Source organism: Pelecanus crispus, chromosome 9 (assembly GCF_030463565.1).
Source record: "Pelecanus crispus isolate bPelCri1 chromosome 9, bPelCri1.pri, whole genome shotgun sequence".
Taxonomy (NCBI): Eukaryota; Metazoa; Chordata; class Aves; order Pelecaniformes; family Pelecanidae; genus Pelecanus; species Pelecanus crispus.
Window position 1 is genome coordinate 1,831,060 of NC_134651.1, and position 17,047 is coordinate 1,848,106.

A 17,047-nucleotide genomic window follows, 5' to 3' on the forward strand; every position below is an offset into this window, starting at 1 on the left:
GTTGACAATCGACGCTGGCGTCCGTAACAAAGACGAAACGTAGAGTTGGCATTTTGGGATAAGGAGCGTTGGCTGTTGTGACGGGCAGCGGGCTGACCGCACCGGAGGTCGCAGGGCTGGGGCGTTCGATCCGCAGCCGCTTCCTCGTGGGGCCGCAGTAGCGGCGGGTCCGCAATCCCATTTTACGCAGCTTGTCCGACCTTAAACTTTGTCTTGCACGCGCTCTTTCCGGGCACTGGAATTGCAGAATCGAATTTCGGAGCACCGCTATTTGCCTCTTAAGGAAGCCTTAGGAAACAACAACAAATGACACTCGCGAGCGCAGGCGACGATGACTTTCCTGCATGGCAAGTCCCGGTAATGACACGGCCGGGGAGAGCCGATCTCCGATCTCCGCTCTCCTCCCCGCGCCCTGCTGCACCCACCCTCTCCCCTGGCCCCCGTCTCACTTCACAACCATCCTGCTCAGGAATTTAAACCAGGACACACCCTACAGACTCTCAAGGAAGAGGCCGGGCTGCTTCTTGTCTTTTTAAAAAGTTATTTCTTTTATGTTAAAGATGTTGAAGTCTACAACAATTCTAATCTTTCAAAGAAATGAATTATTTCGCTTTAACATAGGGTTGGGAGAAAAGAAGTAGCAAGACCAAAAGTTTACTGGTTCATTTCGGCAACCTGGTAATCAGCTGGTAGAGCAGTAACGTTTCTGAGTTGTTTTACAAAATAGCAACATAGATTTAAAAAAAAAGAAAACAAACAAACCCTAATCCATCAGTTGTTTCACCAGTTTGAAAGAGGAGACAGTTATTTCATTTAGGTCACATTTCATACATATTACTACTGATTTGGAGTTCATGTTTAATTTTGACGTTGTCAAGATCATCTAACAGCCTGATAAGCAATCCTCAACCCATCTTTATTAAAATAAACAAGTTTCACTGGCACCTTCAGAAAGCGTGAAACAAAATTGCAAAGCAAAAGCCAACTCTAACACACCTATGAATTTAATTTCCCATATTCTGCACTTGAGAAGTTTTTCCTCAAAGTCAGAAAAGTTAGGGAAAAAAAAAATCTCCAGGTACGGACAAGATGCGATTAAATTAAGCGGCGCACGGTTCCAGCACAGACACAGCACCGAAGCGCCTCGTACGCAGTTAATCCAGCGGAGATGATCCGCCTGGGACCAAGAGATGCCTCCACCTTTGACTACAGATCTCCGATAGATTCTGTTATTCTTTGTGCTTACGCAGAGGCGAAATTGGAAGACTTTCAGCCTGGGCAGTAAAACCAATGTGCTTTTATTTAGCTTCACAGATTTTGCTGGACTTGAAGGAAATTGTGAGAACGCGCCGCTGCCGGACCGCCGAGCGCAGCCGGGGGAGGTCTGCGGCGCAGCGTTTGCCCTTCCGCCGCCGACCGTCAAGGGCGGCACTCGGAGAGGGGAAGAGACGGAGGAGCGGGCTTCGGAGCCCAAGGAAGCCCTCGGTCACACTGTCCTCTCCTGGACACCTCCGCGCTCCGCACGTCACGTAGACGCTTTGTGCGCACCCGTGTCCCCTCCAGCCAGTCGAAAGTTGGTATTGATTTACTTTTTTCCTGCAACATGCAGTAACAAAAGATCCGCGACCCCTTCCAGGAGTTTGGAACGCAAAGCTCGGGATGCAATACTTCCAACATTGACAAGGCAAGAAACACAGAACGGAAATCGGGTACCTTTCAAAGGTATTTTAAATAGTTTTCTTTTTTAATAATGATGTACCATATACATCCGACAACGCCCACGTGCCCTCTCTCTAGGCGTACAGCACACTTGCTGTACATCACTAAGGCACTCAGGAGGGAAGTCATTTTTGACAAATGCAACGGGAACGTTTCCACTACACGGCATCAGTCAAACTTCTGTAGCAGCTCTACCACAGGATTTAGCCTCTTTGATTTATGTGACAGCAAGTCGCACACCGGCTCGCTGGGAATTTGGCAAGTTTGTCATCACCAAATCACTTTCCAAGGCACTGGTCATCTTTTCTTACCCCTAGCTGGGAACAGTCACATTTTTTCCCACTGATTTTGAAATCAAATGTTGGAATTTTAGCGACATAGAGGAACCGACACTATGAATTCACTCCCTCAGAATAACAACCGCCTTCCGAAGGCCTGCACGCCCTCTCCTGAAACCTGTCTGTGCGTGCTAGCTGCTGCGCTGTCCAGTTTAAGTCTTCAGGACTCAAGGCTGAGAGTATTGTGCGTTACTCTTAAGTCCTACTTTACAGCAATTTTTTTGTCAAGAAAGTACCTTGAATGTAAATCAAAATGCTGTGAAACAGCGGAAATAAATTAAACAATGTAATCTGTTTATAAAAATATTTTCTTATAAATCTTTAAAGCTTATAAAAGCCAGAAAATACATTTAAAAGAATCTCTGAAATATTTCGTCCTTTGAGGTGTGGTTACAGTTCAGAAAGTGAGAAGAAACAAAGCCCACGGACATTTTACATTTCTCTTCCCACAAGGAATTCCATAGTACAACATGCTCAACCTACAAGTCAAAATGCCTCTGACATCCTTCCTCGGGTCAACTCCCCGTGTCAGATCATTTCTGCTTGAAAATAAAAGCGTTGGAACTTAGCTGACCATGCTGCTGTTTAGATAGATGTGGCACAATTAACTTTTCCAGAGTTACTATATGGAAACTCAGACGCTGGTTATACCAGCAGCCACGGCTCTGAAGCTAGAGCTCGGGGATATATATGTAGTACATAGGTGCCATTTTTCAGACAATGACTTTCTGAACTTACATTTTCATATTGGGAGGGCAAGTGGTACCACATACAAACATACCACCATCTCAGCCGCCCGTTTTTTCAGCCACATGGCATTTAAAAATACCTATATTCCTGTTTATCGATTATGGGATATGTCTTTGTAATAAAAGGAAAATGACCTTGCTAGTCCATCCAATATTTAAACCGCATCAATTGGTCCTCTTGCACTTCCACGAAGACTGTCCTTCGTCCTGCAGCTTTTTAAGTTTTGGCCCGAGCAAGAACCACCAGCCAAATCCCAGAATGACGCAGATGACGGATTCCACGTAGTAACCATCCAAGGTAGTAACACAAGAACCACCGGCTTTTGTGCAGAGCTGAAACAGAGAAGCAGAAGTCGATGCGTTAAGAACTCTCTTACGGATACAGAAACACAGACTTTTAGAAAGCAGGCATTAGGTACCCACTGGTTTTTACTTGCTCTTGGTTATGACTAAATATATTTCTTTACTCTTCCTTGTTTCTCACGGAGTTACTAAGAGAGGCTTTTGAGCTTACTATCGGTATGAAAAGTAACCAAACCAAACATTTGGGAAATGGAGCGTACTGGCCCAAAGGGCTAACTCTAGAACACAGAAACTGCCCAGCTGTCTCATGCTGGCCTGGAGGTGCAATCGCTGTTCTCAATCCCATGAAGAAAGATTATTAATTTTTTTTCCCCTAGCCATCCAAACTGCTTCTTTAGAAATTATATCCTTGCATTTCACCACACTGAACCTGCAAATGGACAGTACAGAATGCTGCATATTTCTGGGAAAAACATGCCCAGGATGGGGTTGGTTTGGGTTTTTTTTTTTTTTTTTGATTGCAGAACTGGAAGACACAAGCTCCAGCATTTAAAGGGTAAGTGTACAGCACACGATCGCTTCTGCTATTGTTCAGCTTTCAATAGTGCTATAATCCCAAGATAAAGCAATCCTCTGAGTTGAGGTTCTGGCAGCATTTTCATTATTCCGAGACATGTCAGGATCAGATTAGGAATAAGGAGGGAGTGGTGGTGGTGGGGGAACATTACCAATGTGACAAAAGATCAGAGAGGTGAAGGAGGAAGAACTTAAGTTCAACAGAGGCCCAGGCACAGGGAACCCAATTAGTGGCAAGCCCATGAGAGACAGGCTGAAAAAGCAGACGATGCAGAAGCAGCTTTTCCCCTCTGCAACCAGTAAAAACTGCAACTCCATTTCAAAGAAGTCATGTTTGCCTCCTGGAACACTTTGTTTATTTAGAGAACCTTCACATCCCAAAGAGTCCTGGCATTCAAGAGTGAAATCAGTCTCAGTCACAAGTACAGAAAAAAAACCAACACCAAAACAACAAAACCCCCCCAAACATTTCCACCCTTCCAAACAGTTGCGTTAAAATTTCTCATTTGCTCATGAGGAGGTGAATTCGAAACCTTGCTTTCCAGGCAGTTTTGCGTCCTGTTGTTTGATCCGTGTGCAGCAGCACAGCGTGTTCTTTGTTCTCTTCCATGGGGCTCCCCAGAACTGGGAAAGCAGCCAGTCTCACCACTCAATTTCACATGGAAAGCGAAGATCAAAGACAGAGAGCAAAGTAACATCACGGGAGAAGGCATCGAGGTATCCAGATAGGAAGCCTCCAGAAAGACAGAAGGAGCAAAAAGCTACCACAAAACTTAAGGGACTCGGGGGACAGGCAGCCTGCCACGAGCAGAGCGGCTAATTACACAGCTCTGAGCTTAGCAAGGTTTACCCTCAAAAATGTAACTACAGCCTCCTTTCGCGGCAGAGAAGGTGGCACCAATCCAGCGCTTCTACCACCAGCTTTTCATCCCAGCCCAGAAGGAAACAGACAACTACTCTGCAACTGCACATCTTTGGTAAAGATCTTAGTTATTAAGAGCCTGCAGATAAAAACAGACTTAATTTTATCAGTGTCCTGGTTTCGGCTGGAATAGAGTTAATTTTCTTCCTAGTAGCGGGCACAGCGCTGTGGTTTGGATTTAGGATGAGAATAACGCTGATCACACACTGATGGTTTAGGTGTTGCTCAGCGCTGCTTATGCCAGGCAAGGACTTTGCAGCTTCCCCTGCTCTGCCAGGGGCACAAGAAGCTGGGAGGGGGCACAGCCAGGAGAGTTGATCCCAACTGCCCCAAGGGCCATTCCATACCATACGGCGTCATGGGCAGTATAGAAACTGGGGGGGTTGGCCGGGGAGCAGTGATCGCTGCTGGGAACTGGCTGGGCATCGGTCGGCGGGTGGTGAGCAATTGCATTGGGCAGCACTTGGTTTGTCTATTATTATCATTATTATACTGTTACTATTATCATTACCATTTTACTTTATTTCAACTATTAAACTGTTCTTATCTCAGCCCAGGAGTGTTTCTCACCCTCACTCCTCTGATTCTCTCCCCCATCCCATCGGGGCAGGGCAGTGAGCGATGGCTGCGTGGTGCTGAGCTCCTGCCTGGGGCTGAGCCCCGACAATCAGACAGGAAAATTAGCTCAAGCAGTGGGAATTTTTAAGCATAAGCTATGCACTACGAAGGTTTTCAAAGGTGCAAAAATACTAAGAGAAGCAATTGCATCGAGAAATAGTTGAACAGAGACCTTCACAGCCTCCAAAACTTACTTCTGCAGCAACCGGAGTTCCGCAGGTCTGCTCCTGGGCCCCTGCACACTCTTTCACCGTGAGCGGGTCCACAAGCCAGAGCGCAACGGTGGAAGGCCAGTTCCCTCCCAGATTCGACACGGTATTGAGGAGCGTCATGTAGGTTCCTCCAATCAGCGGATCGCTGACTTTGGCGTTGAAAGCCATTATTGCAACGTACATGCTATACAGCGTGATCTACGGAAGCGGTAAGAAAACCCACAGGACGGTAAGGTCTCCCCAGTTACAGACAACGACAACTAAAAACCTGAATGTAAAAACCATTCTAAGAGGTTACTTGAAGTTAGCAACATTGAAAAATAATTCCAACAGGTTAAAATTGCGCAAGAGAGAAATGACTTCTGCAGTCTGTCTCTCTACTGATACCAAGAAGTAGCCTTGCCACTTGTCTCAGGTCATGCTGAAACGGACCCAGCCTCACATGCGTTGGAATGACTCAGGTTATCAAACTGAAGTACGACAAGGCCAGCTAAAACAGTGTATAAAATAACACTTTTGCATTTGAAATCAACTCTCAAGGCATTGCATACATTTCCATTCTGATCCAAAGCCCAGTTTGTATCAGGCATTTATTTTCCAGGCCTTTGGATCAGATCCATTATGACGTTCCTCGAAAATTAATAAAGGAGTTTTTTCTAGGACCAGGATCACACAACTTTATGGATGTGCACAGTAAGCACAATCATCATCACCCCTATGAAACTCAGTCAGAATGCTGGGATTTCTTCAACTCCACCATGCTTTTGAGCTTCTGGGTTTTTTGGGGGGGGAACAACTGGGAAACAAAAGCAGATCTCGTCAACTAAAAGTAACTTCATAGGAGATGTTCAATGGAGCAGATGGAAGAGGAAGAAATAATACTGGCAAGAGAATCAAAAGTAAATATAGCCATACAGCACAACAGGTCAGACTTTGAGGAATTCTAGCATAACTAGGGACAAAAGCAGATAATGGCATTTATAGTCCTCTCGTTGATTGATATGAAACAACCTCCTGTCCCCCCCCGCTTCTCACATACAGCGCGTGTTACCTGATGTAAAGCGTAACTCAACAATACTACAACATAGTAGTAGAGAGGAAATCCTCCTTCGTGTTTTACTTGAGGAGTCCACCATACCAAAAAAGCAAATTCCAGACCAAGCAGTAATCTGGAGGAATAAGAAAGATAATTTGTAATTCAAGAAATTCTCCCCATGTGTTCCCTTGATACAAAGCAACTATCGAACATTTATACGTACAGAATATATTAAAATAGTTTGTATCTAAATAGTTAAAACTATTCCTATCTTAGATAGAATTAGGTATTAAGTATTTGACAAGCACTGAAACTGTAAACATTTCATACCTAAACAATTCTGTCTTCCATATAAATGTAATTCACTACCAGATCTCCTATGCTAGCTTTGCCCTGTGGCCCTTCACACAGAAATGTATTTTTGTAGAAAGCAACACACAAGATACCCAACCAAATTCAGCTGGAGCAAGAGCTATGCTTTTCTTTTTTGGTTTGTTTTTTTTTTTTGGCAAAAACATACATAGTTGAAGTAATGGCTACCTGTTACAGACGTGTTACATAATTCACTGAGTAACAGCACCAAGTGATTTGCTGGATTCACTGGTTTTAGAATTCCATAAGCAAACTCCTATACAAAACACTTTACTCGGAAATGAAATGTGTCCTTGTCTGCACCAAAATAATTCAGCTTTTGTACTCTCGGTTACCTCAGAAAAGCGTACATCCAGTGATGCACCAAATGACTTGTCGATGTGTGCTGCCACTCTTACATTGGGAAGCACACATCATTTTACAGATACAGTCCCGGATCCAGCATGATTCGTGAATAAGGAACTATCGGCGCTGGAGCAGGAGAGTACTATGCTAATGCTGTTGCATATGCCTCTCGAAAACACCTCACGTTCCGCTTTCTTACGTGTGTTACTGCATGAATCGTCTTCAAGGCACAAGACACAGAGACTTCAACATACTACGAGACTCTGACCTACTTCCTTGTATCTGGAAGTTTGAGAGTTACACAAGAAATGCTACACTTGATCTGGACACGCACATTACTACATTTCTGTCAAACACGAGCTATTTGTTTTTACCTAAAAGGCATAGCTTTGTAAAATGTGTTCAGTGGCTGGGGGCCCGCTGTGTATTTGCTGATAATCAGAGGCAATATTATCTGCAAAGGAACCATTGGAACGGCTAGCAGAGCTAAGTGCTCTTTCGGGACGCCCTCTTCCACCAGTTTGAGTCCTGTTACAGCATCTGCTGCTGAAAATCCAACCTGCAATATAAGTTAGACAAAATAATCTGGGGAAAGCAGTGACAGTTTGGCTAGAAATTCAGCTTACTCAGTATTAAGTAACTTGAGAAACGCGATAGAGTACAATTTGCTTGTGTCTCATTTGATTTCCTAATCTGTTCTGAAACATATTCTACACTCGCACACTCTTCCTGTCATCAGTGCCACAACTATACCAAGAACATTAAACGTAGCGAGGATATTCATGCACATGCCTGAATTGCTGTCGGTATCCACGATGGCCAACAAGAAGCCACGGAAACCTGGTTTGTACAGAGTTGTAGATTCTGGGAATAGCATTTAGGTTAAAAGAAACATCTTCTGTACTTTTAACTGCAGACTACACAAACAGCCTAACTGTTTAAAAATGTTTAAAAACAAATTACTTCAATACTAGATTGCAATCAAACTTCTCTCTAATGCTTGTGTATTTGCATACTTACAAAAACTCAAATAAATGTTTTCTGTCGTACAACCTTACTTAGCATGACGACGTAAGCAATTCTGTTTCAAATTTCACATGAAAATTTGGAACTCTGGTAACAACCGCTAGCAAAACTAAGACATAAGTTACACCACAGGGACTCGGCAACCTTTCAGACACTCGTATCATCAGCATCTAACAGTTCATACATGTATTTACTTACTTTTGCTGTGAGAATCAAGAGACAGAAAGTAAGAACTGCCGGCATCTTGATTATTGAGAATAGCAGCCTGTACGTATCAGTGATGCCTTTCGTTTCTTCTTTTGTTGGTGTTAGTTCCTTGTTTTCCTTTTTCAAAAGTGCAACCAGCGTAGTGGTAATTAAAAAGACAGCTCCCCAGAAAAACAGGAAGTCTGGAGGGAAAAATATTTAAAATTAAAAAAAAAAAAAATCTTTCTGGCACCCACCATCAACACTTCATTAATGATTCACTGAGTATCTAAAAATGCAGTTATTTTGCAACAATATAATCCTGATAATCAAAAATTGAACGAAAACATCACTCCTTGAGCCTCCTAAAAACAAGCGACGTGTCTGAGGTTTGCTTTTGTCGCTACATACAGTAGCTGACACAGCTCTTCCCTGCCGCTCACTCTACGACCACGTTTGCTTGAGATCTGAGACAGAGGAGCAGCAGCAACCCGGGCCACGGCCCTGGTGTTCTGTGTCCTATTACCACAGTGAGCACATCGGAGGAGAAACAGAAATAAAAATGAAAATGTTGAAGGATTACACATACAATCACCAAAAGCCAATCAAGGAGGAAAACACACATTTAATAGTTACAAGACGGGGAAAAAACTTCAGAGGAAGAAGTCGTTCACAACTCTCCAGTTGATTTACCGAGTAGTCATGTAACTATTCTGTGCCTCGATTCTACGCTCCCTGTATCATACTACCTACCATCTGAAGGAAACAAAGATTTATACTTACAAGTGTAAAGATGTCCTGATGGAAGTTCTTATACAGTCATCAAGTAAAGAGTCACTCAAATATGTCTGGTTTAAGTGGCTGTTACACTTGCTAAGTCTTAAGTGCCCTATTTTAAGCAGATAGAATCATAGAACCATGGAATGCTTTGGGTGGGAAGGGACCTTTAGAGGTCATCTAGCCCAACCCCTGCAGCGAGCAGGGACAGCTTTAACCAGCCCAGGGTGCTCACAGCCCCGTCCAACCTGGCCTGGGATGTTCCCAGGGATGGGGCCTCCACCACCTCTCTGGGCAACCCCTTCCAGTGCCTCACCACCCTCAGTGTAAAAAACTTCTTTCTAATGTCTAGTCTAAATCTATTCTTCTTCAGTTTAAATCCATTATTCCTTGTCCTGTCACAACAGGCCTTATTAAAAAGATTCTCCCCATCTTTCCTGTAGGCGCCCTTTAAGTATTGGAAGGTCACAATAATGTCTCCTCGCAGCCTTCTCTTCTCCAGGCTGAACAACCCCAACTCTCTCAGCCTGGCCTCATAGAAGAGGTGCTCCAGCCCTCGGATCATTTTGGTGGCCTCCTCTGGACCCGCTCCAGCAGGTCCATGTCCTTCTGGTGCTGAGGGCCCCAGAGCTGGACACAGTACTCCAGGTGGGGTCTCACCAGAGCAGAGGGGCAGAATCACCTCCCTCGACCCACTGGCCACGCTGCTGGGGATGCAGCCCAGGATGGGGTTGGCTTTCTGGGCTGCCAGCGCACATTGCCGGCTCATGTCCAGCTTCTCATCCCCCAGCACCCCCAAGTCCTTCTCCGCAGGGCTGCTCTCAATCTCTTCATCCCCCAACCTGTACTGATACCGGGGGTTGCCCCGTCCCAGGTGCAGGACCCTGCACTTGGCCTTGTTGAACCTCATGAGGTTCACACAGGCCCACCTCTCCAGCTTGTCCAGGTCCCTCTGGATGACATCTCATCCTCCTGGCGTGTCAACGGCACCACTCAGCTTGGTGTCATCTGCAAACTTGCTGAGGGTGTGCTCGATCCCACTGTGTAGAATATTTGCTAAATTGTGGACTTGAAGGCAGCAATAGTAAAAACACACCAATATTTTATGGCAAGTACTTTTTGAGTTAGTGAATGGTTTAATCTAAGATAATCCTTTCCTCCACCCTTATGGAAGAGGCAAGAAAGAACTCAGTAATGTGCAGAGGGTAAGACAGAAGTCACCTTTTATCTTCCTGGTCACGAGCAACTCCAGAAGCCTCACGGTGACTTGAAAGTAAGCAGCGAGGGCTGGTGAAAGCGCAAAGACAGTGCAAATGTTTAGGTAATTATTAGCTGCTTCTTATGCACAGGAAGAGAACAAGCACAACGAGCATGGAGGAAAACACAGAAAGGCTGCTTTAGCTATATCCTAGCACTCTCAGCGTAAAAAGGCATTTCAAACCATTTTCTGCTGCTATGCATCAGTTACTTTTCCCTTTTCTAAAGGAAAGGAGAGTAGATCACATAACCAATGCTGTCAGATTGCTCTCTCCTCCGTTAAAAAAAGGTACACTGAGCATGTATTTTTAAGTGAAAGATGAGTTTTGAGAGTCACGCTAATCACAGCTACTGGCTACAAAAGGCATACAGGAGTGGTACTCCAAGAATAGCACAAAGCATTATCACCGCAGTGAGAGACCTACAGTGCGAGGACGGGAACAGAAATAGCTTGGAGCATCATCACATGAATACTCTTTGATCAGGTCAGCTGCAATACAGCAACGGCTGGATTAGCAGGGGGGAAAAAAAAATAATAAAAAAGAGCAGCCATATAGTCCACTAACAGAATCATAGAATTGTTTAGGTTGAAAAAGACCTTGAAGATCATCCAGTCCAATCACTAACATAACACTACCAAGTCCACCACTAAACCAATTCAGGGGAGAGCAATAATTCATTTCATGTTTCCTGCCTTGCTGGCTGTATTAGTTTTAATGAAAGTAAAACTGGAATAGAATCACTAAGGTTGGACAGGCCCTCTCAGATCATCAGTCCAACATCACCCCAACACCCCCATGCCCACTAAACCATGTCCCAGAGTGCCACCTCTGTCCGTTTTTTGAACCCCTCCAGGGATGGGGACTCCCCCACCTCTCTGGGCAGCCTGGTCCAATGCTTGGCCACTCTTTCCATGAAGAAATTTCTCCCAATATCCAACCTAAACCTCCCCTGGCGCAGCTTGAGCCCATTTCCTCTTGTCCTATCACTTGTTCCTTGGGAGAAGAGCCCGACCCCCCTCCCTGCCCCCTCCTGCCAGGAGCTGCAGAGCGATCAGGTCTCCCCTCAGCCTCCTCTTCTCCAGGCTGAACACCCCCAGCTCCCTCAGCCGCTCCCCACCAGCCCTGTGCTCCAGACCCTGCCCCAGCTCCGCTGCCCTTCCCTGGACACGCTCCAGCACCCCAATGTCCTTCTTGTGCTGAGGGGCCCAAAACTGGACACAGCATTCCAGGTGCGGCCTCACCAGCGCCGAGCACAGGGGCACAATCACCTCCCTGCTCCTGCTGGCCACACCATTCCTGACACAAGCCAGGATGCTGTTGGCCTTCTTGGCCACCTGGGCACACTGCTGGCTCATGTTCAGCCGCTGTCCACCAACACCCCCGGGTCCTTTTCAGCCAGGCAGCTTTCCAGCCACTCTTCCCCAAGCCTGGAGCACTGCGTGGGGTTGTTGTGACCCAAGTGCAGGACCCAGCACTTGGCCTTGTTGAACCTCATACAATTGGCCTCAGCCCATCGGTCCAGCCTGTCCAGGTCCCTCTGCAGAGCCTTCCCACCCTCCAGCAGATCGACGCTCCTGCCTGATTTGGTGTCATCTGCTACCAAATTGAGGCTACAAGCAAAAGAACTTTACAATTATATTTTATACACAGAATTTCTAGCATCAAGTTTCTGGTGCCACCAGTGCCTCCTGGTGCCATCCCTACTTCGTCTCTGCCTCTATGCTATCACTAGCAAAATAAACCACTGTGTTGGGGCAAAGCAAACTTTTGAACTAGATCAGGGACAGAGCAGGCTGGAAAATAACCATCAACGAGATGTGCGTGGGGGGACAGCTGTTTCGCCACAAGAGCTTTAAGTAATTCTGAAGCTACACATCTCTTCCTGGGATAAAGGGTGCTCCACAGTCACTGGCCCAGGTAAGTTCGGGCTGCCTCGAAGGGGCACCTTCTTCCTGCACTCGCGCTCTACCTTTCTTCCTTCACGCTGGGACAGGCATACGTGTGACCACATGGCAAACGACTAATGCTGTTGCTTCTCAGCAACTTGAAGTTGACTCAGGTTCATGAAGCGTTGACTTGTTCTTTCCCTAGCACCAGCACTCAGCCTGCGACAAAAGCGTTCGGAGATCTGAACTGGCAGAAAACTATTCACCTTTTTAAACCGTGAAGTTTTCTGCCACTTTAACTGCCCGAACTGGCTCACCACGAGCCCCGTTACAACCAGCGCTGAGACCAGAGAGCCACTCTCCTCATTTCAGCGAGCAGGTTTGCAGTACGGCTCTCCAGCAGCTTCAGGAGAAACACGGACACAAGCAAACTGTGGCACACAGTCACATGAACAACGGAACAGAAATTTCTTGCAGCCAGTTTTACCACCCAAAAAACCATATCCTGCAACTATAGTGTCAGAGCTATTTGCTTTTCTTACTCCACCCAGGTTAACACTCCAGGACAAGTTTAACAGGTTGCGTTGGTGTTTTTTGGTTTTGGGATAACTTCCGCCTCCCCCTGCCCCCCGCCGCAACGACAGCACTCTTGTAATAGTAACAAATCCATTTTACAAACAGCACTGAGAGAAAAAACAAGGACAGTGGAGGTAAGTATAGACAAACCAAGCTCTTGTTCTTCACAACACTATTGATTTGCAAGTTGCATCAGCAGTAAAAGATGTCAGTCTGCTGCTGGAGCGAGAGGGAAGAGAGACGCCAGCGCTCACGAACTACACAGTAAGGGAAGACAAAGGAAGGCAATAAACCGGCAAGGTTACTTTGAGGACTGCTCCATGCTTGTTGACATCTAGACCAGACATAGGGTTATGAACGGGAAGGAAAGAGGAAGACTAGTCAGCAGCTGTGATAGCTGCACAGACAAAATAAGTACAGCAGTCTTGGAAACCAATATCCTGATTTATCAGTAAGATAGGTACAGGACAGAAAGCAAAAACTAGCCTTTAAACAACAACTGAACTCGGTTTTGGCATACCTTTTCTCTCACGTGATACAGGCAGAACAATCATTGTAAGAGAGGGAAAGAAACTAAAACCATGAGAATTTTCTCTTCATTGCTAGCCAGGGCCACTTTGAGACCACAGCCAGAAGTGGTGCCAGTTTTTCCTCTTGTCCCATAAGCTGAGCTGGCTAAAGTCAACCTTGCAACCAAAATGCATACATTTTAGGCATCTTCCAGGTAACACACCTAACATCAACCACCACGTATAACCTTTCTGAAAAAAAACCAACCCACCTAACAACCCAAAAACCACCAGACAAACAGAAGACATCCCTACACTAGCAGCTAGTTAGGGTTGGATTACCAGACTCCATTTAATTCATTAAAGAGAAGACAAACCCCCCCTTAATTTAGCACAGTAAGGCCTTCCTTCAGAAATTGGCTACGTGGTCGACCCTGAACACTTGTCATTTCTCCTTCTGTGAGCACTACCACCTTGGAAGAGTCAGGTTTTTTTTGATTTCCCCTTTCCTTCCTCCCAGAAGGAGATGTTCTTAAAAGGCCTCCTGAAAAAGAGGCAAAGCGTTTGGTTTGTTTGGGTTTTTTCCAAACAATAATCTATTCCATGGTCATTAAACTAGGGGGGGGAAAAAAAAAAAATGTCTCTAAAGTGCTTAGGTCAGCTAAGATAATGACAAGGCAGGTTTCCCACACTCTTAAGCCCAGAGAAGCCTGGAAGTTCAGTGCAGGCAGCAGCGGACTCTGCCAGCTTCCCGGCAGGCTGTGCTTGCTCACGGGCAGGGGACAAACCAAACCTGCTCGGCTCCCAGCTCTGAACCGCTCGCTCTGAACGGAGCTTTGGGCCAGGCCGGGGGAAGAAGCGTCCCCATCCCAGCATCAGCACGCACAGGCCGGCAGTACCCAGGCAGTACCTGAGAGGGTAACAATCCCTTGGGGCTGGGGCTGGAACCGCAGGTACTTGTTGCAGAAGGAGGCCGACTCGAGGGCCAGGAAGAGGACGTTGCCCAGAAAGTAGCCGGCCGTCTGGCCCACGGAGTTGCAGGTGGAGGCGTAGCCCACGTTCTCCCTGGACAACATGGTCAGGGCCCAGCCATCCACCGCGATGTCCTGCGTCGCTGCCAGGAACTCGAAGAGGAAGAAAGTCACAGTGAGGGCCAGCACGTCGGGGCCCCGGCCCTCCCGGTCACCCAGCAGCACGTCCACCTGGGTGGACATGTAGATCATGAAGAGCCCCAGGATGTACTGCGTGGGCACCAGCCAGGACTTGCGGCGGCCGAAGCCCCGCAGGTAGACGGCGTCCACCAAGGGGGCCCAGAGCAGCTTGAGGCTGAAGGGCCAGAAGACGAAGCTGAAGAAGGCCTGGTCGGTGTAGCTGGCGTTCTTGCTCTGCAGGATGAGGGGAACGCTGCCCGCCAGCCCCAGCGGGATGCCCTGCAGCACGTACAGCACCAGCAGCAGCAGGATGCTGCCCAGCTCCGCCCGGCACCCCCGTGAGCCCGCCGGCGGCGGCGGCAGCAGCAGCAGCGCCTCAGCCTCGCCACCCGGCAGCCCGTCCTCGCAGAGCGCCAGGGCGGGCGGCACCTCGCTCCTCACATCCAGGCAGTGATGGTGGCTGCCGGCCCGGCGCTGCCGCCCGCCTTCCTTAGCGGCGATAGCCGGCGACATGGCGGCGGCCCGGGGCCGCTCTGCTCCCGCCCGCCGCTCTGGAGACGCCGCCGCCGCCCCGCCCCTTCCGGGCACGCTGCAGGCGTGGCTGCGCCTCATTGGTGCGCTGCGGAGTTACGTCAGCGCTGCCGTCCCGCCCTGCTCCCTGATTGGATCGCCGGCCCCGGGCGGGAGCGCGTCCGGTCGCCGCGGCCGCGGCGACCGGACGCGCTCCCGCCCGGGGCCGGCACAGGCCCAGGCCCGAGCAGCCGCCACCCCCGAGCCGCTCCGGCCTGGCTCTGCCGGCGCCCGGTACCGGAGCTCCGGGCGACGCGCACACACGGCCCCCGGTGCCTCCCGGCGCTCCTCAGGTCGCTGAGCAGCGCTGTTCAATGGGCGGTGAGTAGCAGGTGAATAATCAAAATTAAATCCATTTTTTTCCCCTGCTCTTGGGCTGTACTCACAGAAGAACCATAGTACGCGAATATCACTTTGTTCCCCCCCATTCTTTTACCCTTTATTTACACAGTGACCCGATAATTAGACCATCTGAAGCACAGTTTGTGCGCCTCGCTTCCCTTTTTAACGCCTTTAGTACTCTTCCATTATTTTTCTTTTAATTCTTAGAATCGTCGAACTGTTTAGGTTGCAAAATACCTTTAAGGTCATCCAGTCCAACCATTGACCTAACACTACCAAGTCCACCACTAAACCAATTCAGGGGAGAGTAATAATTTCACATTTCCTGGCTTGGTGGCTGGATTATTTTTAATTGAAGTAAAACTGGGAATCACTAGGGTTGGAAAGGCCCTCTAAGATCATCAGCCCAACCATCAACCCAACACCCCCATGCCCACTAAACCAGGCCCTGGGCCTGGGTCAAAAACCTGGGTTTAGGGTCGGAAAGCTGGACCTGGGGTCAGAAGCCTGGATTTGGGGTCAGAAACATGGATCTGGGGTCAGAAACCTGGCTTTGGGGTCAGAAACATGGATCTGGGGTCAGAAACATGGATCTGGGGTCAGAAACCTGGGTTTGGGGTCAGAAGCCTGCATTTGGGGTCAGAAACCTGGGTTTGGGGTCAGAAACATGGATCTGGGGTCAGAAACCTGGGTTTGGGGTCAGAAGCCTGCATTTGGGGTCAGAAACCTGGGTTTGGGGTCAGAAACATGGGTTTGGGGTCAGAAACATGGATCTGGGGTCAGAAGCCTGCATTTGGGGTCAGAAACCTGGGTTTGGGGTCAGAAACATGGATCTGGGGTCAGAAACCTGGGTTTGGGGTCAGGAGCCTGCATTTGGGGTCAGAAACCTGGGTTTGGGGTCAGAAACCTGGGTTTGGGGTCAGAAACATGGATCTGAGGTCAGAAACCTGGGTTTGGGGTCAGAAACCTGGCGTTGGGGTCAGAAAAGGGCCACGTCAGCTGTAACGCAATTAAAACATTTAGGACAAAAAATTGCACACTGAAGTTATCCTTAGGAAAAAAATTGCTCGGAATCTGCCAGCAGAACCAGGCGCTGGTTTGTAATCCCACATGCGAGTTGAATCCTTATACTCGCACCTTTCCTCACAGAATCGTTTGGGTTGGAAAAGCCCTTTAAGATCATCCAGTCCAACCATTAACCTACACTACCAAGTCCACCACTAAACCATTAAGGGTAGAGGAATAATTCTCATTTCCCTCTCTTTTGGTGAGAAGAGTTTAAAAGGTCGGAAAAGGATTTCCAAAGTATTTTGGGAGACTCTCATCCATGTAGTCTCCTTCCCCAGTGTCGTTGCCTTCCCCAGAGCTCCTCTCCAGCAATCCCACCTGAGCAGCCACCCAAGATGCCCTTTACACCACACAACACCAACGCGCAGAATAACCCTTATGGCAAAGTCTCTGGCCTTGCCTTCGTTCTGCACCCTTACAAGGGACCCAAACGAGCCCCGGGAGCCCAAACTCCGCCAGCCGAGCCCCGCGGACACCGATGTGCACGATGCTTTTGAGCTCCGGGAG

At 47.8% G+C, this 17,047-nt stretch overlaps 1 protein-coding gene across 1 annotated transcript; it reads right to left on the reverse strand.

Annotated features, from left to right (window-relative positions):
• Positions 1 to 1,931: 1,931 nt before the first annotated feature.
• SLC33A1 (solute carrier family 33 member 1) lies at positions 1,932 to 15,073 on the reverse strand. Its single transcript, XM_075716410.1, has 6 exons — positions 14,320 to 15,073; positions 8,415 to 8,605; positions 7,565 to 7,749; positions 6,489 to 6,606; positions 5,420 to 5,635; positions 1,932 to 3,139 (listed from the first exon to the last, which is right to left on the reverse strand). Exons 1-6 carry the CDS (start codon positions 15,071 to 15,073, stop codon positions 2,972 to 2,974), a joined length of 1,632 nt encoding a protein of 543 aa, XP_075572525.1. The 3' UTR covers positions 1,932 to 2,971.
• Positions 15,074 to 17,047: the final 1,974 nt, after the last annotated feature.